This window comes from Myxocyprinus asiaticus, chromosome 35 (assembly GCF_019703515.2).
Source record: "Myxocyprinus asiaticus isolate MX2 ecotype Aquarium Trade chromosome 35, UBuf_Myxa_2, whole genome shotgun sequence".
Taxonomy (NCBI): Eukaryota; Metazoa; Chordata; class Actinopteri; order Cypriniformes; family Catostomidae; genus Myxocyprinus; species Myxocyprinus asiaticus.
In genome coordinates, this window is record NC_059378.1 from 7735918 (window position 1) to 7763697 (window position 27780).

The 27780-nt window shown below is 35.9% G+C and overlaps 2 protein-coding genes across 5 annotated transcripts in view; both read left to right on the forward strand.

Annotated features, from left to right (window-relative positions):
- LOC127426181 (kazrin-like) overlaps nt 1-14089 on the forward strand; it is a 243124-nt gene extending 229035 nt beyond the window's left edge. For 3 of the 4 annotated variants that reach the window (XM_051672811.1, XM_051672812.1, XM_051672813.1), the window contains 7 exons: nt 4576-4775; nt 5761-5879; nt 6423-6654; nt 10127-10228; nt 10693-10859; nt 11641-11749; nt 11863-14089. In XM_051672811.1, coding sequence (XP_051528771.1) covers nt 4576-4775; nt 5761-5879; nt 6423-6654; nt 10127-10228; nt 10693-10859; nt 11641-11749; nt 11863-12021 — 1088 coding nt within the window. In that variant the 3' untranslated portion in view covers nt 12022-14089. Of the gene's footprint in view, nt 1-4575; nt 4776-5760; nt 5880-6422; nt 6655-10126; nt 10229-10692; nt 10860-11640; nt 11750-11862 lie in introns of those variants that run through there. The other variant, XR_007894751.1, reaches the window with a different exon arrangement.
- Nucleotides 14090-18794: 4705 nt separating this feature from the next.
- On the forward strand, nt 18795-27338 carry LOC127426227 (transmembrane protein 51-like). Its single transcript, XM_051672898.1, has 3 exons — nt 18795-19013; nt 22264-22717; nt 23951-27338. The coding sequence occupies exons 2-3, from the start codon at nt 22332-22334 to the stop codon at nt 24390-24392; spliced, it is 828 nt and encodes a 275-aa protein (XP_051528858.1). The 5' UTR covers nt 18795-19013; nt 22264-22331; the 3' UTR covers nt 24393-27338.
- Nucleotides 27339-27780: the final 442 nt, after the last annotated feature.

The following is a 27780-nucleotide window of genomic DNA, read 5'->3' on the forward strand; positions in this document are numbered from 1 at the left end:
TGGGGCAACCCCCCTCTGCTCTTCATTTGTAACTGTCCACCATCTTTGTTAACACGTGTCTTAACATTGTCTTACCTCAGTGGATGAGAATGCCCCAAACTCACTACATTCATAACCCATACGAATGATGTCAACAGGAACAAGTCTATCATGTGCACTTTTATCCAAAACATGAGCACGATCATGTGCCCCTTTACCCAAAACATCATTTCATGACTACTTTTTGTTTTTGTTTTTATTTAAGGGTGTATCTACAAGCAACATGCACATTTATTAAGAAACATACAGTGGGGTTCAAAAGTCTGAGTCTACTTGTGAAAAATACTTCAATAGCAAATGCATAACAATTTGAGTGAAAAGCTGAATTGAAAGATTAACATGAATTTCTCAGTGTTTGCTATGTCCCCCTTTTGCTTTAATGACAGAATGCACTCAAGCTGGCATGGATGGGTTATCCAGTATGATTTGTGAATGTTCCAAAGAGAATCTTGTGTGATTCAATGGAAGCAAGAAAAGCTGACCTTTTGTACAATGGACTTAAAGGAATATTTTGGGTTCAGTACAATTTAATCTCAATCAACAGCATTTGTGGCATAATACTGATTACCACTAAAATGGTCCATATTTTAATTTAAAAAAAAAAAGCCAAAATCTGGGTTACAGTGAGGCACTTACAATGGAAGTAAATGGGGGCCAATCCGTAAACATTAAAATACTCACTGTTTCAAAAGTATAGCCACAAGACGTCAACAATATGCGCGTCAACGTGATTTTAGTGTGATACAATCGCTGACTTCGTTGCCATGACAATGCAATGTTAACAAACCCTGAAACGACTGTAAAAATGACGATTTAAACAACTTTACAGCTCAAATAATACACGAGTTTTAACAGAAGAAGAGCTTTTATAAAATTATAAGCTTCACATTTCTGCCTTTAAACCCTCCAAATATTGGCCCCATTCAGTTCCACTGTAAGTGCCTCGGTTTTTGCTTTTTTTAATGAAAAGGACGGATGAGTCGAAATACTTTTTTGTGGTAACCAACATTATGCCACAAATTCTGTCACTTGAGCTTAAGTTGAATTGAACCTGGAATATTCATTTAACATGGTTAGTCACAAATTTGATTAGCACTCTAGAAATAGTGCAGAATCTTAAAAATATTTCTTATTTATTTTACATCAAAACATATATTTGATGGGAGTGTTAATTTTACAGTGTCATGAAGGATGATTAAGAGCATACCACAGTCAATTCAGAGTGATTGGGTTTTTGTTCTCATTTCTTGTAATGCAAACAGATTGGGATCTCCATTGAAAACTATTGTTCCATTAGCTAGTGGATGCTCTCAGATGTCTCAAACTGTCATTGCTAAGCCAAGAGCTTATTTCCTCCAAAGGTTTGATACGAGTGTCCCCAATTCCTATTAGATAATGAGTTTTACAAAGGTAATTTTTCCAGCTAATTAAAAAATGATGAAGCCTTAACAGAAAGGTGATGATTCAGTCTTAACCCTCAGGGTAAGTTCAGTCTTGTTTTATACCTGTCAAAGCATACTTTTAATGTTAATATGTCTACAATTGAAACTAAATATAAGAAAATAAGTCTTAATAATTGATATGGTATGCAATGTAGAAAGTTATACACCTTATTCATGTTGAATCCAATGATGCAGGACTAGCTCAGTCAGAGTTGAAGTGCACCATCTGCTGGCACATGTATGAAAGTGTACTGTGTGTAATAGGTGTGTATTCTGATATTCAGCACCAAAAAAGCCTGTTGACAACACCATCTGAGTGATTTGTGCTTAATGCTAATAAAATGTAAGAATGGAATTAACACATATAATGAACATACAGTGGGGTCAAAAGCGTGAGACCACTTGTGAAAATGCTTCTATTTTGCATTTTTCTAATTTAATCTAATATGTGCAATGCCAAATTGAGGTAATGGGCAAAAATCTACCTGTTTTTGCTTAAAGGAATATTCAGGGTTCAATACAAGTTCAGCTCAATCGACAGTATTTTTGGCATATTGTTGATTACCACAAAAAATCAACGTGGTAATCAACATTATGCCACAAATGTTGTGCTTAACTTGTATCAAACCCATCCTTTAAACCATTTATGACCTTATACCAGGGTTGGGAAGGTTACTTTTAAAAACGCTACAGTTTACAGAATACATGCTGTAAAATGTCATTTTTAACATATTCCGTTAGATTACTCAAGGTCAGTAACGTATTCTAAATACTTTGGATTACTTCTTCAGCACTGGCAAGTTTTTTTTTCACTTGTTTTGAGTATAAACATGTAAATAAAGAAAAATTACATATATATATATATATATATATATATATATATATATATATATATATATACACACACACACACACACACACACACACACACACTCTCTACCAGTCAAAAGTTTTGAAACACTCATTCTTTATTATAATTTCTTTTTTTTTTTTTTTTTTTTTTTTTCACATTTTAGAATAATAGTAAAGTCATCAACTTTGGAATAACATAAATGGAATTATGGGAATTATGTTGTGACTAAACAAAATCCAAAATAAATCAAAACTGTGTAATATTTTAGCATCTTCAAAGTAGTCACCCTTTGCCTAGAATTTGCAGACATGTACTCTTGACATTTTCTCAACCAACTTCTTGAGGTATCACCCTGGGATGATTTTTAAACAGTATTGAAGGAGTTCCCATCTATGTTGGGCACTTATTGGCTGCTTTTCTTTATTATTTGGTCCAAGTCATCAATTTCAAAAACTTTTTTTATTATTATTACATTTTAGTTTTATAATGAAATAAATTAATATGGTGGCACAACTATATTTTTGTCAACAAAACTAATTTCAAACATTTAAGCATACGCCTTCAGATCAAAAGATTTTTAAGATCATGAGAAACATTTCAGTCAAGTGTTTCAAAACTTTTGACCGGTAGTGTGTGTGTGTATATATATATATATATATATATAAACATTCTCTGAAAAAAAAGTCTAAATATCTTATACAGTTTTGCTACTCAAGTAAAGTTATCTTGTTTTAAGGATTTTTCTATATTTTTACAGAAAAACAATATTTAAATTCTCATTAAGAATACGATTTTTGCAGTACATTTTTGCTCTAATATCAAAGGTCTTACTAGAGAAAAAATGTTATGCTCCAATGTGCATTGTCGACATAGAATACATTATAAAATATAATCACGCCTGGTAACAGAGCATTTCAGCTTAGCATTAAGCTAAATGTTCACATGACAATTTACACAAGGTTAACTATTTTTGCTGCTCCAAACTTCAAAACCCCACAGAGTGTACAAAAAAACATTATTTTCTGATCGTATGTGGATTCTGTTCATAGAATGTGGCAGAAAATATAGCATTTGTAGCTTTATATACAATGTTAAAGGTTACATTGGTTAGCATTTCTGGTCAAAATACCCTAACTGCATAAAAACAGTGACAAAGCATGTAATCGTGTAGGCTGTTTATTAAGTTTAATCTATCAAAGCGTTTCTAACTGTTTTTTGTTAAGCTGTAAAAACAAGATGTATCTCCTCTATTAAGCTCCCAAGGGATCTTTTCACTGACAATAATATGAATTTGTATGAATGTAACACATCATACAAAAGTGTTTCACCGCTGTTCAAACGCTCCTCGAATCGCATGATTTATATTTATAAATGTTTTCTAACTGAATAGACTAAATATTAAATAGAACAAATGACAATAAAATGCAAAGTAATCTCTTCAGTAATCAAAATACTTTTTGAATGTAACTGTATTCTGATTACCAACATTTAAAATTGTAACTGTAGTGGAATACAGTTACTTATATTTTATATTTTAAATACGTAATCCCATTACATGTATTCTGTTACTCCCCAAACCTGACCTTACCCTGGCAAGGCAAAGTTGTTTACATGACAACACAAGTTGTCGACAATAAGCACAATCAGTGTAAAATGCATGTAAACACGTTCAACATGTTCCCACTGCATTTAATAAACTATACAATTATATATTTTTTATTCAGTTTGATTTAAAGTTTAACCTTCCAAACAGCCTAGTTACAGAACTATATAACACAAGCATTGGACTCAATTTTGTGTACAGAAAATAATGCAGTAAAATTAGCCCATTCGTGGATATGGGGAAGAAGGCAAGTATATTCAATATAAGTTTCACTAAGGAAAGAGAATTCTGTGGTTAGTGAGGTAAATGTGCATGAAGTTACATAAATCACACACATAGGGTATCTGTGTTTTATATGAGGAGAGATAAGGTCTGTCGATCTTGACCGGAGGCCTTATCGCACAATCAGTTTGTGCTAGAAAGCAGATTGGCATTTAAGGAGCATTTTAAAGGGTAGAGAATACTGCACTCAAACAAATTAAACAGAGCTATATGGAGATGGGTGGATATCCTGACAGCTATTAAAAAAAAGCTTTTATGTGCAGAATGGATAAGGCATTTTTGTTGTGCTCTCAACCCCTCTGAACCCTTAAACTTGCCCCCCTCCCTCCCATTCCTGCCCCTCCTGATCAACCCAGACTCAGACAGCCTCTCCAGCCAGACACACCCCAGCCTATCAGATGGCGAGGAGCAGCTGGAGCGGCTGCAGCAGGCGGAGCTTACGCGCACCAAGCCCATGTCTCTGTGGAAGGCGGTCACTGTGCAGGCCTGGCTGGAGGTTGTCATGGCAATGCCCATGTACATGCGTGCCTGCTCAGAGAATGTCAAGAGTGGGAAGGTAAAAACTCCATATCTGTGCCATTTTAAAATGTTTTCCATCCACAAGAACATTATGTTTTGGCAAAAAATGCAAGTTCATACAAATAATACTAAGATTATAATCATCTCCTTGATTAAGTGACATTTTGAGATTTGTGCAAGACTTGTACTTCATTTTAACATACACCCAATATTTACTTCCCTGATGTTTACAATTTAAAAGGATATTTCACCAGTAATGAAAATCCTGTCATCATATACTCACCCTCATGTCGTTCCAAACCCGTATGAAACGTCTGTTTTCCATGGAACACAAAAGGAGATGTTAGGCAGAATGTTAGCATCAGAGATTATTTAGCAGAGATGGGCCACTTCTATTAAAATAAATGGGAGAAACTAGAACGCTCAACCACGGAGCTCTGAACGCCCAACGGTCAACAGATGTAGAAAGGTAGTCCCGCCTTACAGGTAAAAGAGACAATCACCTGTTAGATACAGACATCACCTGTCAATCAACTCTAGAACGTGCATGTGCATTAGCTATGAAAGCCGTGAAAATTTTGTTTTTTAACGTAATAGGAGTTAAAGGATCACAATTTATGATACCAGTATTGTCAGATTTTATTGCTGATTTGAAATATGTTCTTTGATCGTAATCTTGACCAACCATTTTTTAGATTTTGGTCTTTCTTCATTCAAGTAGATAGGAGCTGCACTGGCATGACTGGAAATAGCCTCCCTGGTGCATTTCAAAGATGGCCGATAGTGGACTGACTTGCTAGAGAGACTTTGGTTAGCATGCAATTAAAGTGAATTGTGACTAAAGCTCACATTCAGCTCTCCTTTTGTGTTCCACGGAAGAAATCTAGATCCCTTTAATCTAGTTAATGATTACTCAGTTAAACAGGGAAGCCCTGGTTACTTTCACAGTGTTGAACTGATTCAGCTGTGGTCTGTGGAGCTGGTGTGGTGATGATGTCACAGCAAGCTACTTCCTGTTGCAGGTGTTGCTGGGGTTGACCGATGAGGATCTGGAGCTGGGGTTGGGCATTAACAGCCCCATGCACCGCAGGAAAATCCGCCTTGCTATTGAGGACTACCGGGAGGCAGAGAACGGACGAGGGTAAGTGGCAACATTCACAAACACAGATGTAAGCAACAATTTAGAGCAAGTCTAAATACACATAAGATATGTGTGCATGGCTTTTAGTTCATGTGTGTTTGCTTAAAGGACATTTATATACTAGTGTACTCCTAAACATTGAAAAAAATTCCCTTTTAGCAGATATATGCATTTAAAATTTAATGTCTTTCTCTTCTGGGAAAACGGACCAAAAATACTGATGACTCATGCTGCACTACATAGATTTTGGTCCAATCAAATGCTCTTTAGAATGAGAATGGTCCTCCCACTGCATCCAGCAAGTAGCAAATTATGTTTCATTGCTGTGACAAAACTAAAAACGACTCGTTATTTTATTAGTATTATTTTTTAAAGAGACTTTTTCGATATGTCACACACAAACTTCCTGTTTCAATAGGAAATATTTCAATACAGGGCTGAAAACGGTGCTTATAAAGTTTTATGGGGTCTTTAAACTCTCTATTTTGTAAAACTTTTTTCCTCTATGTCTTTTGATTATTATTATTCGTTTGTTTCTGTCAGGCTTTCCAAAGCTGCTGATATGGACCATCACTGGGTGTCTAAGAGCTGGCTGAGTGATGTCGGGCTTCCTCAGTACTCACAAGTCTTCCACAACCAATTAGTGGATGGCAGAGTACTGAACTCTCTCACACGGAGAGACTTGGAGACGATCTTCAACATTACCAACAAGTTCCATGTAACTAGTATTCTATCAGCTATTCAGCTTCTGCAAATGCTCAACTTTGATAAAGAGGTAAGATACAATATGGACCATATGATCTTTAAATTAAGGCGCGGTCACGTTTACCTTTACAAGGCGAAATTCAGCGGGCTAAACACAGTCATCTCAATGGGAACCCATGCATTCCGGAATCATCTGGAATTCCAGTGGCGAAGAATTTCACTACGTAAATTTCACATGGGGTTCAAGTTTGGTTAACTTTGACACATGAGTATGCATCTTTGACCGTACGAAGTTGCTTGATTTTTCAGTGGGGTCATTAACAAATAAGGTTGTCCAAGGTGATACAAATTTGAAATCTTTTAAAAATCTAGTTTAAATGTGCACATTGTAATTTTTTTAATTTGTCATCTTAGACTTTTGTGACACTTAGCGGTGTGGATTTAGCATAATTCAAATGTAAAAGTTTACAGTTAGCAAAGCCATTGTAGAAATGTATTATTCACAGTCAGCCATGGTTAATTTAATTTATAAGTGAAAGTGTCCAATAACAGGGTGGCTATTGAGATTAAGCAAGAAGTATTTGGCTGGTCATGTGATCATAAAATGGCTGCCCTCATGAGGGGACCCTCTCCATATAGAATAAAACAGCTTTTATAAGGTTGCTGATATGACTGGAGTCTTCTTCTCATGTGAGTGCTCATGATTTTATACATACAGGTGCATCTCAATAAATTAGAATGTCGTGGAAAAGTTCATTTATTTCAGTAATTCAACTCAAATTGTGAAACTCGTGTATTAAATAAATTAAATGCACACAGACTGAAGTAGTTTAAGTCTTTGGTTCTTTTAATTGTGATGATTTTGGCTCACATTTAACAAAAACCCACCAATTCACTATCTCAACAAATTAGAATATGGTGACATGCCAATCAGCTAATCAACTCAAAACACCTGCAAAGGTTTCCTGAGCCTTCAAAATGGTCTCTCAGTTTGGTTCACTAGGCTACACAATCATGGGGAAGACTGCTGATCTGACAGTTGTCCAGAAGGCAATCATTGACACCCTTCACAAGGAGGGTAAGCCACAAACATTCATTGCCAAAGAAGCTGGCTGTTCACAGAGTGCTGTATCCAAGCATGTTAACAGAAAGTTGAGCGGAAGGAAAAAGTGTGGTAGAAAAAGATGCACAACCAACCGAGAGAACCGCAGCCTTATGAGGATTGTCAAGCAAAATCGATTCATGAATTTGGGTGAACTTCACAAGGAATGGACTGAGGCTGGGGACAAGGCATCAAGAGCCACCACACACAGACGTGTCAAGGAATTTGGCTACAGTTGTCGTATTCCTCTTAAGCCACTCCTGAACCACAGACAACGTCAGAGGCGTCTTACCTGGGCTAAGGAGAAGAACTGGACTGTTGCCCAGTGGTCCAAAGTCCTCTTCAGATGAGAGCAAGTTTTGTATTTCATTTGGAAACCAAGGTCCTAGAGTCTGGAGGAAGGGTGGAGAAGCTCATAGCCCAAGTTGCTTGAAGTCCAGTGTTAAGTTTCCACAGTCTGTGATTTGGGGTGCAATGTCATCTGCTGGTGTTGGTCCATTGTGTTTTTTGAAAACCAAAGTCACTGCACCCGTTTACCAAGACATTTTGGAGCACTTCATGCTTCCTTCTGCTGACCAGCTTTTTAAAGATGCTGATTTCATTTTCCAGCAGGATTTGGCACCTGCCCACACTGCCAAAAGCACCAAAAGTTGGTTAAATGACCATGGTGTTGGTGTGCTTGACTGGCCAGCAAACTCACCAGACCTGAACCCCATAGAGAATCTATGGGGTATTGTCAAGAGGAAAATGAGAAACAAGAGACCAAAAAAATGCAGATGAGCTGAAGGCCACTGTCAAAGAAACCTGGGCTTCCATACCACCTCAGCAGTGCCACAAACTGATCACCTCCATGCCACGCCGAATTGAGGCAGTAATTAAAGCAAAAGGAGCCCCTACCAAGTGTTGAGTACATGTACAGTAAATGAACATACTTTCCAGAAGGCCAACAATTCACTAAAAAAATTTTTTTTTATTGGTCTTATGATGTATTCTAATTTTTTGAGAGAGTGAATTGGTGGGTTTTTGTTAAATGTGAGCCAAAATCATCACAATTAAAAGAACCAAAGACTTAAACTACTTCAGTCTGTGTGCATTGAATTTATTTAATACACGAGTTTCACAATTTGAGTTGAATTACTGAAATAAATGAACTTCCACAACATTCTAATTTATTGAGATGCACCTGTACACTGGTGGCCAAAAGTTTGGAATAATGTACAGATTTTGTTCTTTTGGAAAGAAATGTGTACTTTTATTCACCAAAGTGGCATTCAACTGATCACAATGTATAGTCAGAACATTAATAATGTAAAAAATTACTATTATAATTTGAAAAATGTCAGAACTTCTTTAAACTACATCAAAAAATCCTCCACGTGCAGCAGTGACATCTTTGCAGTTCTTTGGCATTCTAGCTGTCAGTTTGTCCAGATACTCTGGTGACATTTCACCCCACACTTCCTGTAGCACTTGCCATAGATGTGGCTGTCTTGTCGGGCACTTCTCACGCACCTTACAGTCTAGCTGATCCCACAAAAGCTCAATGGGGTTAAGATCCATAACACTCTTTTCCAATTGTCTGTTGTCCAATGTCTGTGTTTCTTTGCCCACTCTAACCTTTTCTTTTTGTTTTTCTGTTTCAAAAGTGGCTTTTTCTTTGCAATTCTTCCCATAAGGCCTGCAGCCCTGAGTCTTCTCTTTACTGTTGTACATGAAACTGGTGTTGAGCAGGTAGAATTCAATGAAGCTGTCAGCTGAGGACATGTGAGGTGTCTATTTCTCAAACTAGAGACTCTGATGTACTTATCCTCTTGTTTAGTTGTACATCTGGACTTCCACATCTCTTTCTGTCCTTGTTAGAGCCAGTTGTCCTTTGTCTTTGAAGACTGTAATGTACACCTTTGTATGAAATCATTGGTTTTTGTACTGTTACACCACAGGACTTTTTTTACTTTAAGTCCCAGAAAAATGTCAAAAATTGCTTTACATTTTGAAATTGAAAATATGCTCAACACTGAAGAGGTGTATTCAAGTAATTATTTTGTGTGAATTGCAATTTTTCTTTTTACTAATTTACTAGATCTGGAAAAAAATATAAAAATGAGTATCACACCATTGACCCACTGACATCAGTGTGGTTTGTTCTTTGTACATAGCTACACTGAATATAACTTTACTCTCCCAGAGTTTAAAATGCAGCTTAAAATAGGTTGCTTGCCAAGTAGTTTTTGCGGGTTACACGCACTTAACATCTGGACACGGCTTCATTGCCTGCAGAATTTTGTCATGCAAAGCTAAATGTGACTGTGCTTTTATGTGTTTTCTGTATACATTCTATCCCATGTATTCTGAAAATCCGAAATGTGGAGGTATTCTGTACTGGCATTGTGAGGATATACTGTACTGATTTCTTTGTGCTGTGATCATAATATCTCCACAGACTATACAGGCACGTCGTGCTCAGTGTGAGAATCGGGATGTGGATCCGGTGGTCTGGACCAGTCACCGTGTCATTAAATGGATCAGAGATATTGATCTCAAGGTTGGTAAGACCGTAGAGAGATAGTTCATCAAAAATGAAAACTGTGTTAGCCTCAGTCACCATTCACTTACATTGTATGGCAAAAAGATGCATTGAAAGTGAATGGTGACAGAGCTAGCATTCTGCCTGACATCACTTTTTTTGTCCCATGGAAGAAAGACAGCCATGCAGGTTTGGAAAAACATGTCAGAATGTTCTTGTTTGGGTAAACTATTCTTTTAAAATGCCAAGTTGCCTTTTAAAATTTTATTATAGGAATATACGACCAATTTTATAAACAATCCCTGACTTGTCTAGAATGTTGAACACCAGATGGAATCAGGACTTGAACCAACTTTATACTCATAAACGCAAACCGTACACATAATTTGCTTAGTATAATATCTGACACTAAGCTACACTAAAATAAGACATTGCTCTGATATAATGTTCAAACTGTTTATAAAATTTTGTATTTTTTGCAGGAATATGCAGAAAGCCTTCAAAACAGTGGCATCCACGGCGCTGTAATGGTTCTAGACCCGACCTTCAGTGCAGACAGCATGGCAAAGGCCTTAGACATCCCTAACAATAAACACATGATCCACCGGCATCTTTATGAAGAAATGAAGGTGCTTCTCAATCCAGCAAGGTTTGTAAAGCTTCATTATAGTAGTAAGTAGCATATAGGACAAGCTATATTGATTGTTAGCAATTGGAACACAAGTCATCTACCTTCAAATGAACTTTTAAAGGGATAGTTCTCCCAAAAAAGAAAATTCTCTCGTCATTTACTCACCCTTATGCCATCCCAGAGATGTATGACTTTATTTCTTCTGCAGAACACAAAGAAGATTTTTAGAAGAATATCTCAGCTCCAAAAATCACATAAAGGCCATATAAAAGTAATCCATACTATAAATCTCCACTTTTCATGTCACATTCTTTCACATTTTGAAAGTGAAAGTGAAAGTGGAGATTTATGGTATAAAAAAATAACTTAAATATTGATCTATTTCTTACCCACACATATCATATCGCTTCTGAAGATATAGATTTAAACACTGGAGTCTTATGGATTACTTTTATGCTGTCTTTATATGATTTTTGGAGCTTCAAAGTTCTGGTCACCATTCACTTGCATTGTAAGGACCAACAGAGCTGAGCTATTCTAAAACATTTTGTTTGTGTCCTGCAGAGGAAATAAAGTCATACACATCTGGGATAGCATGAGGGTGAGTAAATGATGAGAGAATATTTTTGGTTGAACTATCTCTTTAAACCCTTGAGCTGTTAGAATGCTGAGCTAAACTACGCACATAACAAAGAGCAGTGTACATCAAAGAGCAATACTGCATATTCATATCTCTTAGCTCAACAGTCACTGTATTGATTAGAAACGAGTGAGATTGAGAAGTATTTCTGGCCTACAGAACAAATCAGACCCAGGACTACAGGAAAGAGGGAACTCCAACACATTCTCCTGTCTCAAATTGCCGCAAAACTGAGGAAGGATTTTCTCCCAGGCAAAAAGTTGGCAAGGTATCTGCTGTCCTGTTATTGACACAAAATAAAGAAAAATGGCGGACTTTGTGCACCAAAATGTTTTTGTTAATGATCTGTTAAAGGATAAATTACCTTTTGTCTTTCCTCAGAGTCCTTTGAGATTCAATCCATTGGTCACTGCTGGGCGGGACTTGACTTTTCAAGGAAGCTGTGGATCACCACCCAGAGATGATCGAATCAAGATCCTGCAAAGGACCAAGGACAGTCCCATGCACGGTTACTCAAGCATAGAGATCACTAATGTGTGAGGGCAACAGCCTATGTTTACCTTGGATTAACTAAGAGGAGTGAACTCCTGACCTCCTCCCAACCCCTAAATGGACCAAATGAGGTCAATCATTCTTAAAAGTGATTTGAAAATTTACCATTTGCACTTTAGAGAATTTGTATTGGCAACAAATAATAACTAAGCACTTAATGGAAAATCCATTAGATATGCTGCATTAAACAAGCAGATATTTTGTTACTACTTATACAAATGTATAAAATACGTTCCTGTAACTGCCAGCGCAGAGGATACAGTCAGGACTGTAGGTATGCAGCTGAAATCAATGTCACATGTTCAGATGTCCATTCCCTGTTTTAAGGTCATCACAACAGTGTGCTTGTTTAAAGTGGACCACTGGAATGAGGAATACTCTAGTCTTCTCTTTGTTTTAAAGGAAAAGTTAACTCAAAAATGATAGTTCTCTCATCATTTACTCACACTTACGCGGTTTCAAACTCGTTTGACTTTCTTTCTTCTGTAGAACACAAATAAAGATATTTTGTTGGAGATATGAGGTGTTTTTGTCCATACCATGCAAGTCAATGGGGTCCATGCAACATGAGTGGTTTATTCCATGCCTTCTAAAGCGATACCATTGGTTTTGTTTAAGAAAAATACCAAAATGTAACTCCTTTTTCACTACTCTGTGCATGTTAAATCATACCAAGGAGACTGCAGATGTCAAGATGTATAGTGAAAAAGGAGTTACATGTTGGTCTGTTTTTCAATCCAAAAGCGATCGTATTGCTTCAGAAGATATGGATTAAACCACTCGAGTTGTATGGATTACCTTTATGCCCCCATTGACTTGCATTGTCTTGATATGTTTACATCATGCCTACATCACAATATCTTCTTTTGTGTTGCACAGAAGCAAGAAACTCTTATGAGTTTGAGATGGCATAAGGGTGAGTAAATGAGAGAATTATCATCTGTTGACATCTGCTAAAATGTTTGCATTTTCTGAGTCTCATTTTCATATAACATTTAAAAGCCACAGTCACTTTACTGATGATGTAGTGTGGGTAATAGATTAGTCTTATTACGATTACTCCAGTTTTACTGAAATTAGTTTTCCCACTTGAGACAAACTTTACGGGAATGAAAGAAAAAGAACATTTTTCACTCTCTCTTATTTCCTTTTTGTGGTTTTTATGGTCTCTAGCTGTCTTATCATGCATGCAGTTTAATTTGTTAAATGCAATATATATATATATATATATATATATATATATATATATATATATATATATATATATATACACGTATTGTATAGTGACTAACATGCACAAATGCACAGTAAGGAAATGCAAGGATGATCTGAGTGGAAAAGGTTTAATCAGTTGAGAATGAGTGAGAGAATCATTCTCTGTCATGAGCAGGGCTCCCTGATGATCTATCAATATATAATTATACAATTATACAATTATATCTATCAATTATATTGAGCATTTATATAATCTACAAGCCAATGCAGCACATGCACCGTACATTCTACAGCTGTGTTTTCCCAAGTAACCCAAACAGAGCCACGCCCAGGTTTCGCCCAGGGCGCCATACAAGCTAGAACCGCTACTGACATCAGATGTATTTAAAATCAGGATTCTGCTGAATTGAAAATGCCTATTGATTGACACTTCTTAGTAGATAGACTTCTATTTACTGCACACCAGCACAATAAAAAGCACAAGACACTTCTAAAGGTGTATTTTTAAGGTGGGTTTTGCAATCACAACTCATTTTAATATCATAGTATCTTGTGGCATTAGTGAAAATGTCCTTTTGAGAAACATCTGTATATAAACTTCATGTGTCATTGACACAATAATCTATAAAGAAATATATATATATATATATATATATATATATATATATATATATATGCAATGCACATATATTTAAGTGTTGTTTTTGTGTGTTTGGATATAAGGTTGATCACATCGTACATGCAGCTGAAACATTTTTATGGTTTAATGAAATTCAAGTTTATCTGGATGTTTTTTTTCTTCTTAAAAAACTGAACAACTTTGGAAAGTACTGTAAATGAATGGCTAAATAAACTACTTGAATTAGTTTTTGTAGACTTGAATAAATTAATATAAAAATACATGTAAAATAAATGAAGCCATGAACTTAAACATTTTTTTAAATAAAACTTTAATAATTTAATATATAAGGATAAATGTAAAATGGATTATGTTTTTCGAGATATTTTCAATGAAAAACCTTTTAACTTAAAAAAAACTTTAATTATTTAAAGGAATAGTTCACCCAAAAATGAAAATTCTCTTATCATTTACTCACCCTTATGCCATCCCAGATGTGGATGACTTTCTTTCTTCTGCAGAACACAAATGAAGATATTTTGAAGAATATTTCAGCTCTGTAGGTCCATACAATGCAAGTGAAATGTGACCAGAACTTTGAAGGTCCAAAAAGCATATAAATGCAGCATACAGTTGAAGTTAGAAGTTTAGACATTCATACATTTAGGTTGAGGTCATTAAAACTCATTTTTTAACTACTCCACAGATTTCATATTAGCAAACTATAGTTTTTTAGGACATCTACTTTGTGCATGACATGAGTAATTTTTCTAACAATTGTTTACAGACAGATTGTTTCACTTTTGACAATGTTTTCAACTAAAAACGGAAAACTTTTTATGCGTTTTGGCTGTTCGTTTACACGACAATGGCGTTTTGGGGCCTGAAAACGCAAACTTTTGAAAACGGTTTTCAAAGTGCACATTTTTGAAAACGATGCCATTATCGTCTCCATGTAAACATACATAAATGTGAATCTGTGAAAACGATGATGCCATGCATACGTGTATTACGTGTATTGTAAAGAATGATGGATTGATAGGCATCAATTTGATATGTATAATTATCAATATGAATACTGGTGTCTGTGCAAATAACAATAATCAACAATTTATTCATTTGAAGTGTTTTGTATGGAGTGTGAACATTGTACAGTAGGCAGAACCTGCAATTTGAAAATCTTGAAATTAATGTATGGATTCAGATGGGAAAAATGTATTTGTATTTTAAACGTTATTTATTTAATTTTATTTGATGTACCTTTACCCTGCAATTCATTCACCCACCACTTATGTATATAGCCTATAGACAGAGATGTGATGCCATGTACAGTATTCAATGATATGCTTAGAATATGAAAACATGAGGCAGTGAAAATGCATGTTAGATCCAGTGTACACAAGACCTCTCTCTCCATCAGAAGATATACATATATCAGAGTTCTGTCTGATATCCAAAACCAGTCAACATCAACAGCTTGTTATGTTAACTTACTCTCCTACCAGCCCAAGAGACAGCAGGGGGAATACAGAAGAAGGCAGGAGACGAAGTGATGGTAAAAATGAGCAGAGTTTATTGAATAATCTTGAGGGTTTAGTCTATAGGCATGTGCGCGAGTACTTCAAAACAAAGCGCGAGACATTCAAAACTACAATGGCAGACTACAGGACTGTGTTTGTGCCGCTCAAGATTTTGAGTTTTTTGACGCTTCTCCAGCAAAGTGTAGATTTACTGCATCACAACTACGACCAGCGATCGTCATCTTCATTGTTTGTATTCACCGCTCTGTGGAAGAATGCTAATATGCGCAGGCATGTAGTGTTTCTTTACAAAGTGACATCGCCAACTACTGGCCTGGCATCCATAATACAGCGTTTTTAGTCATTTTCGCGGATCCGTGTGAACGGGATCGTTTTGACAACATTGTCGTCTGTATGCGAAACTTTTCAAAAACGCAAAGGAAAAACTTTTCCGTTTTTAGCACATCGTTGTCGTGTAAACGTATCCTAAGTTTACTGTGCCTTTAAGCAGCTTGGAAAATTCCAGAAAACGATGTCAAGCCTTTAGGCAATTAGCCAATTAGCTAGTTATAGGCTAATTGTAGTCAATTGGAGGTGTACCTGTGGATGTATTTTAAGGCCTACCTTCAATCTCAGTGCCTCTTTGCTTGACATCATGGGAAAATTCAAAAGAAATAAGCCAAGGAAAAAAATTGTGGACCTCCACAATCTGGTTCATCCTTGGGAGCAATTTCCAAATGCCTGAAGGTACCACGTTCATCTGTACAAACAATAATACACATGTATAAACACCATGGGACCATGCAGCCATCGTACTGTTCGGGAAGGAGATGCATTCAGTCTCCTAGAGATGAACGTAGTTTGGTGCGAAAAGTGCAAATCAATCCCAGAACAACAGCAAAGGGCCTTGTGAAGATGCTGCAGGAAACAGGTAGATGAGTATCTATATCCACAGTAAAACGAGTCCTATATCAACATAACCTGAAAGGCTGCTCAACAAGGAAGAAGCCACTGCTCCAAAACCACCATAAAAAATCCAGACTACAGTTTGCAAGTGCACATGGGGACAAAGATCTTACTTTTTAGAGAAATGTCCTCTGGTCTGATGAATCAAAAATTGAACTGTTTGCCATATTGACCATAGTTAAGTTTGGAGGAAAAAGGGTGAGGCTTGCAAGCCGAAGACCACCATCCCTGCCGTGAAGCATGTGGGTTGCAGCATCATGCTGTGTAGGTGCTTTGCTGCTGGAGGGACTGGTGCACTTCACAAAATAGATGGCATCATGAGGAAGGAAAATTATGTGGATATATTGAAGCAACATCTCAAGACATCAGCCAGGAAGTTAAAGCTCAGGTGCAAATGGGTCTTCCAAATGGACAATGACCCCAAGCATACTGCCAAAATTGTGGCAAAATGGCTTAAGGACAACAAAGTCAAGGTGTTTGAGTGGCCATCACAAAGCCCTGACCTCAATCTGATAGAAAGTTGTGGGCAGAACTGAAAAAGCGTGTGCGAGCAAGGAGGCCTACAAACCTGACTCAGTTACACCAGTTCTGTCTGGAGGAATGGAACAAAATTCCAGCAACTTATTGTGAGAAGCTTGTGGAAGGCTACCCAAAACGTGTGACCCAAGTTAAACAATTTAAAGGCAATGCTACCAAATACTAACAAAGCGTATGTAAACTTCTGACCCACTGGGAATGTGATGAAAGAAATAAAAGCTGAAATAAATAATTCTCTCTACTATTATTCTGACATTTCACATTATTAAAATAAAGTAGTGCTAACTGACCTAAGACAGGGAATGCTTTCTACAATTAAATGTCAGGAATTGTGAAAAACTGAGTTTAAGTGTATTTGGCTAAGGTGTATGTAAACTTCTGACTTCAGCTGTAAAAGTAATCCATACTGCTCCAGTGGTTTAATCCGTATCTTCAAAAACGATATGACAGGTGTGGGTACAGATCAATATTTAAGTCATTTACTATATATAGCCTACTATATACTGTATCTCCACTTTCATATTCACTTCCATATTCTTCTCCTTTTGTTTTTGGCAGTTCACATTATTTGTGCACATCAGCACCTACTGGGTAGAGAGGAGAATTTATAATGAAAAATTAATTGAGTCTGAAAAATATTGATCTGTTTGTCACCTTATGGAGTTTTGTGTTCTTGCCACAGTCACCTTCAGCTTGCTCACAGGTGTTCTAAATACAGTTATTATTTAATTATTTAATTTCTATACACATTTTACAATCATATTTAATCAAACTACACAATGATCACTGTAAGACATTATAGATATTAGTTTAATTATCTTTATTTTTTTAATGCATGATTTCCTGTAAAGCTGCTTTGAAAGGATGTGTGTTGTGAAAAGTGTTACAAATAAAAATGACTTGACTTGACCAACACATATCATATCACTTCTGAAGATGTGAATTTAACCACTGGAGTCCTATGGATTCCTTTTATGCTGCTTTTATGTGCTTTTTGGACCTTCAAAGTTCTGGCCACCATTCACTTGGATCTACAGAGCTGAGATAATGTTCTAAAAATCTTCGTTTGTGTTCAGCAGAAGAAAGAAAGTTATACACATCTGGGATGGGATGAGGGTGAGTAAATGACAAGAGAATTTTCATTTTTGGGTGAACTATCCCATTTAATATATAAGCATAAATGTTAAATGGATTTTTCTATATATTGTCAATTAAAAACATGTAACTTAAAAAAAAAAAGAACTGAATTACACTATATGGCCAGATGTTTGTGGACACCATATGTGCTTGATGAACATTTGATTTCAAAACCTTAGGCATCAATTTCCCCCTTTGCTGTAATAACAGCTTCCACTCTTTTGGGAAGGCTTTCCACTATACTGTATGTAGTAACATGGCTGCAGGGATTTGCTCTCATTCAGACACAAGGCTATCAGTGAGGTCAGGAACTGATGTTGGTCGATGGGGCCTGACTTACAGTTGCTGTTCCAGTTCACCCCAAAAGTGATCAGTGGGGTTCAGGTCTGGGCTTTGTGCAGGCCATTCAATTTCTTCCACGCCAGACACAGTCAACCATTTCTTTATGGACCTCGCTTTGTTCACAGGGGCATTGTCCTGCTGGAACAGAAAAGGGCTATCACCAAACAGTTGCCACAAATTTGGCAGCACACAAAGCCCAAGCCATTACATAAAGAAACGTTAAGATTTTCTTTACTGGATTTAATGGAGTATCCAAATGTGTTAATTAGAAGGGGGTGTCCACAAACTTTTGGCCATATAGTGTATATCTAGGACAGGATCTAACGTCATAAGAGAATTAGGCCTATTTATTTCTCCTCTATGAAACACGACGTGCTTTAGGACCGAGCATGTCACTTAACTCTTTACAATTGGTGGCTGCCGAGTTGATTTTGAACAAAGTTCCTGTCTGTCTTTAAGTCCACAAATAGCACAAGCAGAGTCAGTGGGAAAAGAATTCGGGTTTTTTGACATATTTTCCTGCCTTGGCCTAATGACAGGCTCGTAAGAACGCGTGTTTCACGTGCGGCTGGGGGCGACACCTGTCCAGGTACTTTCATGAAAGACGGTGCGAAGGGCGTTGAACTTCGTGGAGATTGTGAAAGGTGAGTCATGCCGTAAAACTGTACTTTTACCTTGTTTTTTTTTTCGATATTTTTGTGGTTATTCGGCATTGTTGGGATGTTTGGCTCCCCTCACAGTAACTACAATCGGAGCCTCTCGAGACATGTTATAAGATTCTTTCATTGTTTAACATTATTCACATGAAGTATCAAGATGTCAGTCAGGTTCCTCCTCTGTTGTAGAAACGCGACATTAGTATGCTGACAGTAAGACATGGAGGAACAAACGTTTATATTCATATATCAGTAATTAATATCGTATCATTTTTTACGTTTGTCTGAAAACCTTGTTTGGAAAACTGCTTCTCAATCTTCACTATCGTTCATTTGAATAAAACTATGTTTTGTCTTTAACACTCCTAACAATCTTTAATTGCTCAGGTAATCTTAGTAAATATATGTTTGGAAAGTTGAATGAAAGTTCAACTTTGAACTATTTAAATTTTTTGTTTGTTTTTTACGGTAGAAATGTGATCTAAAAGGGTTTCAGATTCAAAAATGTACCATGGTAACCACAGTTTTCACAGAGTTATTGTTACCAGTATGCAGTTATAAATTGATATTATTTATCCTTCAAACATTTTAGTAAGCGTTTATAATCTGTGCAATTTTAACGTATTTATTTATGACAGTTGTAGTTAAAAAGTTAAAGGAATATTCCAGGTTCAATACAAGTTAGGCTCGATTGACAGCATTTGATGCATAATGATGATTACCACAAAAATATTTCGACTCCCCTCAAGTATTGAGTTTACAGTGAGTTACTTACAATGGAAGTCAATGGGGCTAATTTTGGGAGGGTTTAAAGACAGAAATGTGAAGCTTATAATTTTATAAAAGCACTTACATTCATTCTTCTGTTAAAACTCGTGTATTATTTGACATGTAAAGTTGTTTAAATTGTCGTTTTAGGGTTTACGACATTACGTCGTCATGGCAACAAAGTTGTAAAATTGCCTATAGCTTTACACATAAAAGGTTAGTTAGCGATTTTACTATTCTGAAGTCTTGTAGCTATACTTTTGAAACGGTGAGTATTTTAACGTTTACGGATTGGCCCACATTTACTTCCATTGTAAATGCCACACTGTAACCCAGATTTTTGCTTCTTTTTTTTTTTTCTTTTTTTTTAAGAAAAAGAGAAACAAGTCAAAATAATTTTTAGAGTAATCAGCATTAAGCCACAAGTGCTGTTGATCGAGCTTAACTTTTATTGAACCTGAAATATCCCTTTAAGTGTCATTGCAGTAACTGTGGTAATGTGAGACTCCCCCATAGTGCAATAATGTAAATAAATATCTCATGTACATATGTAAATTCACATATTTAATTCAATAACTGTACATACCCCTACCTTGCACATATATTACCACATGCACGTGTACATACGCCATTCTGTTATATGTCCTATTATTTGTATGTCTATTTATACTCTTACCTTGTTTTGTATTCTGTGTCTTACTGTAATGTTCTGTGTGCACTTGTTTCTCCTTTCACCAAAAAAATAAATAAATTCCTTGTGTATGTGAGAACACTTAGCAGTAAAGCTCATTCTGATTCTGGTGGAAAATGTGGTTACCACTTTAACCATAAAGTCTGTTTGTATCAATGCAATATCTGTCAATATATTTAAAAGTTAGACTACGCATGGTTATAGAATACACTTTAAAATCTGTTCCCCCTATTTTCATGAGTTAGCCTATTGTATAGTTCCATGATAATTCTACAATTGATTATAGAAAGAAACATTAGCTCAGACAAGGTCAAGTGGATATGTTTAGATTTTAGATGGGGGTATTTAGTGACCTGTGATTCCGTGTCTGTTTACTTCAGGACAGGGAGTAAATGTTGCTCTGTGTATTTGGACAGGCCTTCCTGGTCTTTTGTCATATTTCCCTATTTTATGTTTCTTTTGTTTTGAGCAGAATTTAATGTTCTTTGCTCTCATGGTTCTTTGTAGAAATGTCACGTACCCAGATGTGCATGTGATTAAAACATAGCTTTCATTTAAGACAGAACTATGCTAAAAAAGAGAAAACTTTCAGAATAACAGGACTTATTTAATTAATAGTGTGCACATTTTACAGTTTTGTCCAAATCTGTCAGGCTTTGTCAACCTATAAGAATGATGCTACGTTCTCGCTTTCTTTGTCATCTACGCTACATTTTTTGCTCATGCGTGTGTCTCTCTCTCTCTCTCTCATTTTCTGTCTCTCCAAAAACATGAATTGCAAATGGTCATCCTCAGGCCACTTGTAAATCAAAATTTGAACATTATATTACATATTTGACCATTTACACTTCCCCCTCAAATAAATAACACCCACAGGCAGATGAGTCATCTGGAAAGGCGTACAATGCAACAAGTTGTCCTGAAGTCAACTGATTTTAGTAATAGGCCTACCTATCTTTGTGTAAAAAGAAAACAAGTGATGCTTCCACCTTTCTAAGTTATTTTATTTTTTTGGACATGTAGTTTTGCTCCAGAATCATAGGCGAATATTTACATTTTTAGGCGGATGAACTACAACAGCAGAAGACCACATCGGGTACTTTATTAGGACCATAGTGTTCCTAATAAAGTGCTTGGTTCCACTAAGTGCTCAGTGAGTGTATGTTTATTTTTCTTTTAAAAAAAGGGATTAACAAAATAAATTTCAGCTGGGAAAGTTTCTCAAATTTGGTTGATTTGACATGGAATAACCCCCCTTTTTTCTTTTTTTATTATACAAGCCTTTAAATAACTATTATTTTCTGACTAGCTTAATCGCTTTATTCATCAGCAGTACACACATTTCATACTAATTCATAGTCAACATTTACAATTCACAACTTTTCAAAGATCAATAACAATGAATCTTTAATAAACACACCTGACTCAAAAAGTTGACTAAATACTGGTAAACGACATTGTGGTGGCATTCATGTGTGCTCATCTTGTAAGTACAATAATTTTAACATGACATAAAATGAAATTGTTATAAAAAGTTGTAGCAAGTTTTACAATGTCCATACATGGTAATACAGCAGTGACATGCTGGAATGCTTGGTTCCCATTTTACCTCTAGAGTGGCACCGTGCCAAAGGATAGTTTTTCTCTGTAGAAACTGTCTCCATTGAACTGAAACACAGAATTCCTTGGGCCCCATTCCCAGTCATTTCCAGGAAGTATTTCTAACCCATTTAAATGTTTATAATGATTGTCTCTTTTTTTTCTGCTTTTATGTGACAGTGGTACACTCATCATCCCAGTTTGGACTGCACCCTGCATGTGTGTATTCAACTGGAGCATTTAAAGCTATGTGCTCCAGTGGGCAGCCTCTGTGTTCAGGAAGTAGACGTTCGCCTAGGAATGTAGAGGGCAATAACTCAGGCTCCCAGTATGCTCTCTGTGCGCTGGGGGTGGGCTTGGTGGCACTTGGAATTGTCATGATTGTGTGGAGCATAGTCCCTTCTGAAGTAACACAGTTGCAAAATGGTACAATTCCAGTTCCAAACGATGGATTTCCCAAAGGTAAAGGGAAGTCTTCGTCTGTTGCTTTTGTGCTGGTGGGAGCCGGTATAGCCATGTTACTCTTGGCTATATGTGTCGGGGTGAGGAACAAGAAACGGATGAGACAGAGGGAAACTGCAGAAGCAGGCAGTCCTGAATATGTGGACCGCGTCCCTGGAGAACAGGACGAGGCGTGAGTACTACTGTATAGTCTTGTGTTATTAAAAGGATAGTTCACCCATAAATGAACATTCTGTGATCATTTACTCACCCTTACTGTCTGTCATTCCAACCTCATTTGATTTTCTATCTTTCATGGAACACTAAAAGAAAAGAAGGCGTTAGATGGAATGTTAGGGACTGACAGCCTCAGTCACTATTCACTTTCATTGTATAAACAAAAAATGCACTGAAAGTGAATTGTGACTGAGGCTAACATTCTGCCTATTGATGACAGAATTTAAATTTTTCAGAGAAACATGCCTTTAGAGTACACTACTGTTCAAAAGTTTGGAAACACCAAGGCATTTTTGTTCTACACTGAATAAAAATTATGTGTTGGATTTACTTAAAATATATATGTTGCATTTTTGCATCACACTAAGTAAATTCAAATTACATTAATTTTTTGTCAGTATAGCTAGAAAATGTTTGTTAGATATACACAAATGTATCAGTTCATTCAACTTTATTAAAAAAGTTATGTCACAGGAATAAGATTTAACTAATAATAGCTTGTTGTTTCAAATTAACTTTAATATTATTGTTTCTGCTTAATTGGCTCAAAAGAAAATGACTTAGGTCAGTCATTAAACAATTGATTCCCCAAAGATTTTTTATTTTATTTAAGAATTTCAGCTTTTAATTACACTTGAATTTCTTTCTGTCTGTAGATGGTTACACCACATGACATTTTTGACTTAAAGCCAAATAAAAAATATGCATTTGTAATGTAGTATTTTTTAATAATTTAATAGATCTGGACCAAAACAAACAAAAAAAATGTCTTTGACCCATAGACTGACAGCTAGAATGCATAAGGTGTCATTGCTGCAAGTGGAGGATTCTTGGATGAACAAATTTAGAAGAATACAGCATTTATTTAAATAGAATATAGTCGTTTTTAACATTCTAAATGTCTTTACTGTCATTCTTGATCAATTTAAAGCATTCCTGTTGAATACAATTATTTTGTTTTGCAAGCATAAAAATAAGTGTTTCCAGACTTTTAAATGGTAGTGTAGGTGTTTCAAGAAGATGGAAGGGATAGTGCCCCTTTTTGAACCGATCACTTTAATGAACAATAGTAAATTATACCCAGCAGTGTCTAGGTTTTCTATGGCTGTTTATCCAGATAGGTGTAGCAATTTGACCAAACAGTATGCTGACCTTTGTACAACTCGTGACTTGATTTCTCAACTATTAGATCAAATGAAGCACCCAGCTATGATGTCCCAACATATGAGGAAGCAGTCACCAGCGGACAGTACCCTGTTCGTCAGAGCAACCTGCGACAGAGTTACCAGCTACCCTCATATGAAGATCTCATTGCTGCTGTTGAAAGTGAAGGCCAGCAACCAAAGGAAGGTTATGGGCAAGAGGCCCCACAGCCAGCTCCTGGCCCTGGACCCCAGGCTGCAGCGCCTACCTCCAGCTCCCAGCCCGCACGCAGCAGCAGCAGCAGCAGAGCCAGCCGCATCCTTAGGCCTCTTAGAGTGCGCAGGATCAAGTCTGAGAAGCTCCATCTGAAGGACATTCGGCTGAATATTCAAAGCCCTGCACAAGGTGGGGTGGTGACCATTGAACCACTGACGCCTCCACCACAGTATGAGGACAAGCCACCTCAACTGCCCACAGAAGCAGTGTAGTCAATGGATTTACACTTTACAACTGTGATATTTTATGATTTGCATCCACAGTTTCATTCATTGAGAGATAGAAATGTCAAAAGCTCTCTATGCTTTTTGGACAGAACACTAAAGCCTAATTTAATTGTTTTTGAATCAAGGTTTATATATATATATATATAAAATAAACTTTCTATATTTAAATAATTATTTATAGGAAGTATTTCCTCAGTAAAAAGTTTTTTTTACTATTTTATGTGACAGTGACATACTGGACTTTCACATTTGGACTGCACCTTTCTGCTCTGAAAGTAAGGATAATTCTCTTATCATTTACTCACACTTATGTCGCCTCAAATGACGGACTTCTGCAAAACACAAAGATACTTTGATGAAAATACTGTAAAATAAGTCAGTGGGGTCCAACACTTTCAAGCTCCAAAAAAGGCGTTATAAATGTAATCCATAGGACTCTAGTGGTTTAATCCATGTCTTCGGAAGTGATTTGATCAGCTTTGGGTTAGTAACAGATTAATTGGATAAATCTTGCCATCTGTAGTCTCCAAGGTGCAATCATAATTTGAAGCTCGGTAACATTTCCTTATGCATGACGTATCAACCAAAACCAATCGTATCACTTCAGAAGACATGGATTAAACCATTCAAGTCATTTGAATTAACGAGCCGTATAGATGAAATTCACATCATAACGCTGTCAAAATATCTTTGTGTTTGACAGAAGAAAGTCATACATCAGTAAATGATGAGAGAATTATCGTTTTCTATCGTTTTTAAAAATTATCACAAAATGTAGAGGAATATTTAATGTAACCTAAATTTTGAAACAATTTCTGGATTAATGTCACATTCTCAAGAAATGTCACAAAGGAGGGTCTGGATAACAAACTAAAAAAGTGCCTTGGGTTTTGTTTTTTGCTGGTTTTTTTTGTAGGTAATTGAACATTGTTAAAGTGCAAATGAGAATTTAAAAGACTGGTGTGCTATTCTATCTGCTGTTTGAATGTTCCAAAAAAAAAAAATACTGCCAATTAACCCTTTTGTGCCTTTTTTTTAATTATCATAATGTATTTATAGGCTTTGAACTAAACAAGCTACTGTGGATGACCTCTGTATGCTGTGTTTGTGACTTAAATTGTCTCAAGCTCTGCAGACAATACCTTTTAGAAAAACTCATTAGTTTTATTGTTCATTTTAATTCATTGGTTGGGGTGTAGAATCTTTGGAAAAGGTATGGTGGTACTATAGCTAATGGGTAACTGATATAATTAATATTTTAAAGCAGAAAATGTCTGCATTTGTATTTATGTGAAAATATGTGTGACTCTAATCAAATTGTTTACATTTTTTTTTTTAGCTTTTGTTCATCTTGACTTTACCATAATTTAAGAAATAATGTATGCTGATTTATAGTGCTCCCTGGTGGCTGAGAATCAAATTACAATATTGAGTGAAATTTTCCACTCAAGATATGAACTGTTCTTGCACTGTTTTAGCCATAACTTTTGATAAATGTTGTCTAACATACTGAATAACTATTTATTAGGCCTTTCATTAAGATGCTTCAGTCGGATTTTAGATCAAACATACGCCATGTTCAGCACATATGAACAAAGAAATAGGACTGTATCAATATTTATAAGATTTTACACTATGTAGCTAACACACTAGTGAGTGAGTGAGTGCATAAGTCATCTAAACCATGCAATGTACTGCGTCATGTTTGGTCTATTTCTGTATAATGTATCTTTTTTACGAATTAATTTTGTAATAATATCACTCAATTCAAATCCCTAGTTCAACAAATTATTAATTTCCCAAGTCATTATTTTAATTAATTTTTTCATAGTTTTCATGTTAGTTTTGTAATTAAATGTCTTTTTCCAGTCTACTCATACATAGGCCTATTTTTTTTTTTTTTTCATTTCAGACATCACCCTATGCCGAATGAAACGTTCTCTTTCATTTAAAGGTCTGTATTGTGACAGATGTTTGAGGCCAAATCATACTGTTCATACATGAGTTGGCCCTGAGAGCTTAACACAACCAATCAATCATTACATGAAACAGAATTTAATTGAAATTGACTGAACTGAGGGTTGTATTTCAAGCAGACCTACTTTAGTCATATGTGCCAAAATGAACCATTAAACAAATGCCTGAGACTATCCAAGTTCCACCAAAAACAAATTAAGCTGTTGGATGTCACAGTTACACCCAGTCTAAACAAAACAATACAAGTTATATGTCTTTACCAAGCTGTGCTGTAACTTTTAAGGATGTCATATTGACATTCTAAGATAAGACATTCTAACCCAAACCTAACCCTAAACCTAAACTAACCCTAACCCTAACTAACCCTACAATGTTACAAAGAATGACGCAAATAACTATAAGTTTGGTCGTCGTAGAGAATGTCAATTCTACATCTATTTTGTTATTTAATAACATTTTAATTGTCATCTGCAGTGACAATATGTACATCTCATTTTCATTTAATTTTATTAACTTGTATTAAATAATGTGTTACATTAACAATTATTTAAGCAATATCACACGAGGAGCAAGTCAAATCATGAAGCGCAACTCCAGTCTCTGCACAGGACTTTTAAACTAGTGGGATTTAGTTCGTAAAGGAATCAGTGTTTTTGAAAAAAACAGTTTAAGTGAACGCATCGTTGTCGTTCACTTACATTGTTTCGGTGGTGAACAACTGTGGTTTTTTAACTTAATGAATCACTTGAGTCATGATCAACTCATTTGTAACATAAGAGGCGCTCATTTGTCGCCACCTACAGGAGTAAATATGCAGTCTCCAGAAATGGTCACTAAACGAATCAGTGAGTGATACAGAAATGAACCATGAATCAAAAAAACCCTACTGTTGACATTATGTAAAAAAAACAAAAAAAAACAAGCTGTCTTAATTAAACACTACTTGAAACACTACTATGTTCCTTGAACTTATTTTTCTTAAAAATCCAAAAAACTCAAACTATTGAGTACAAAATTGATGTTTTGGGGAATACCCATAATGCCTTGCGCTTTAATTATTAAATCGTGTTTCCTTGGTCAAAGAGCTGTTATTAAGAATTCATAGAGGTTTTAGCTCTTTTGTAGTATTATTAGTTGTTTTCTTGCAAACAGTTGTTTTGTGTGATGTCACCATTAGGGTAATCTGTGTCCACTTTGGTTAAGCTGGACCCTGTTAACACTATCTTAATTCTCCTTGTGCATGTGCAACTGAAGTACAGGTGTCTATGCATTTCCGTGGTGAAATAAGTTTATTTAATGATTGACCTCAAATCAGTTAAAATATTCTTTATTTAAGCTGTTACTATACTAAATTTAAGTCCATTCGATTAACATTATTAAGTAGAAACAACAATAT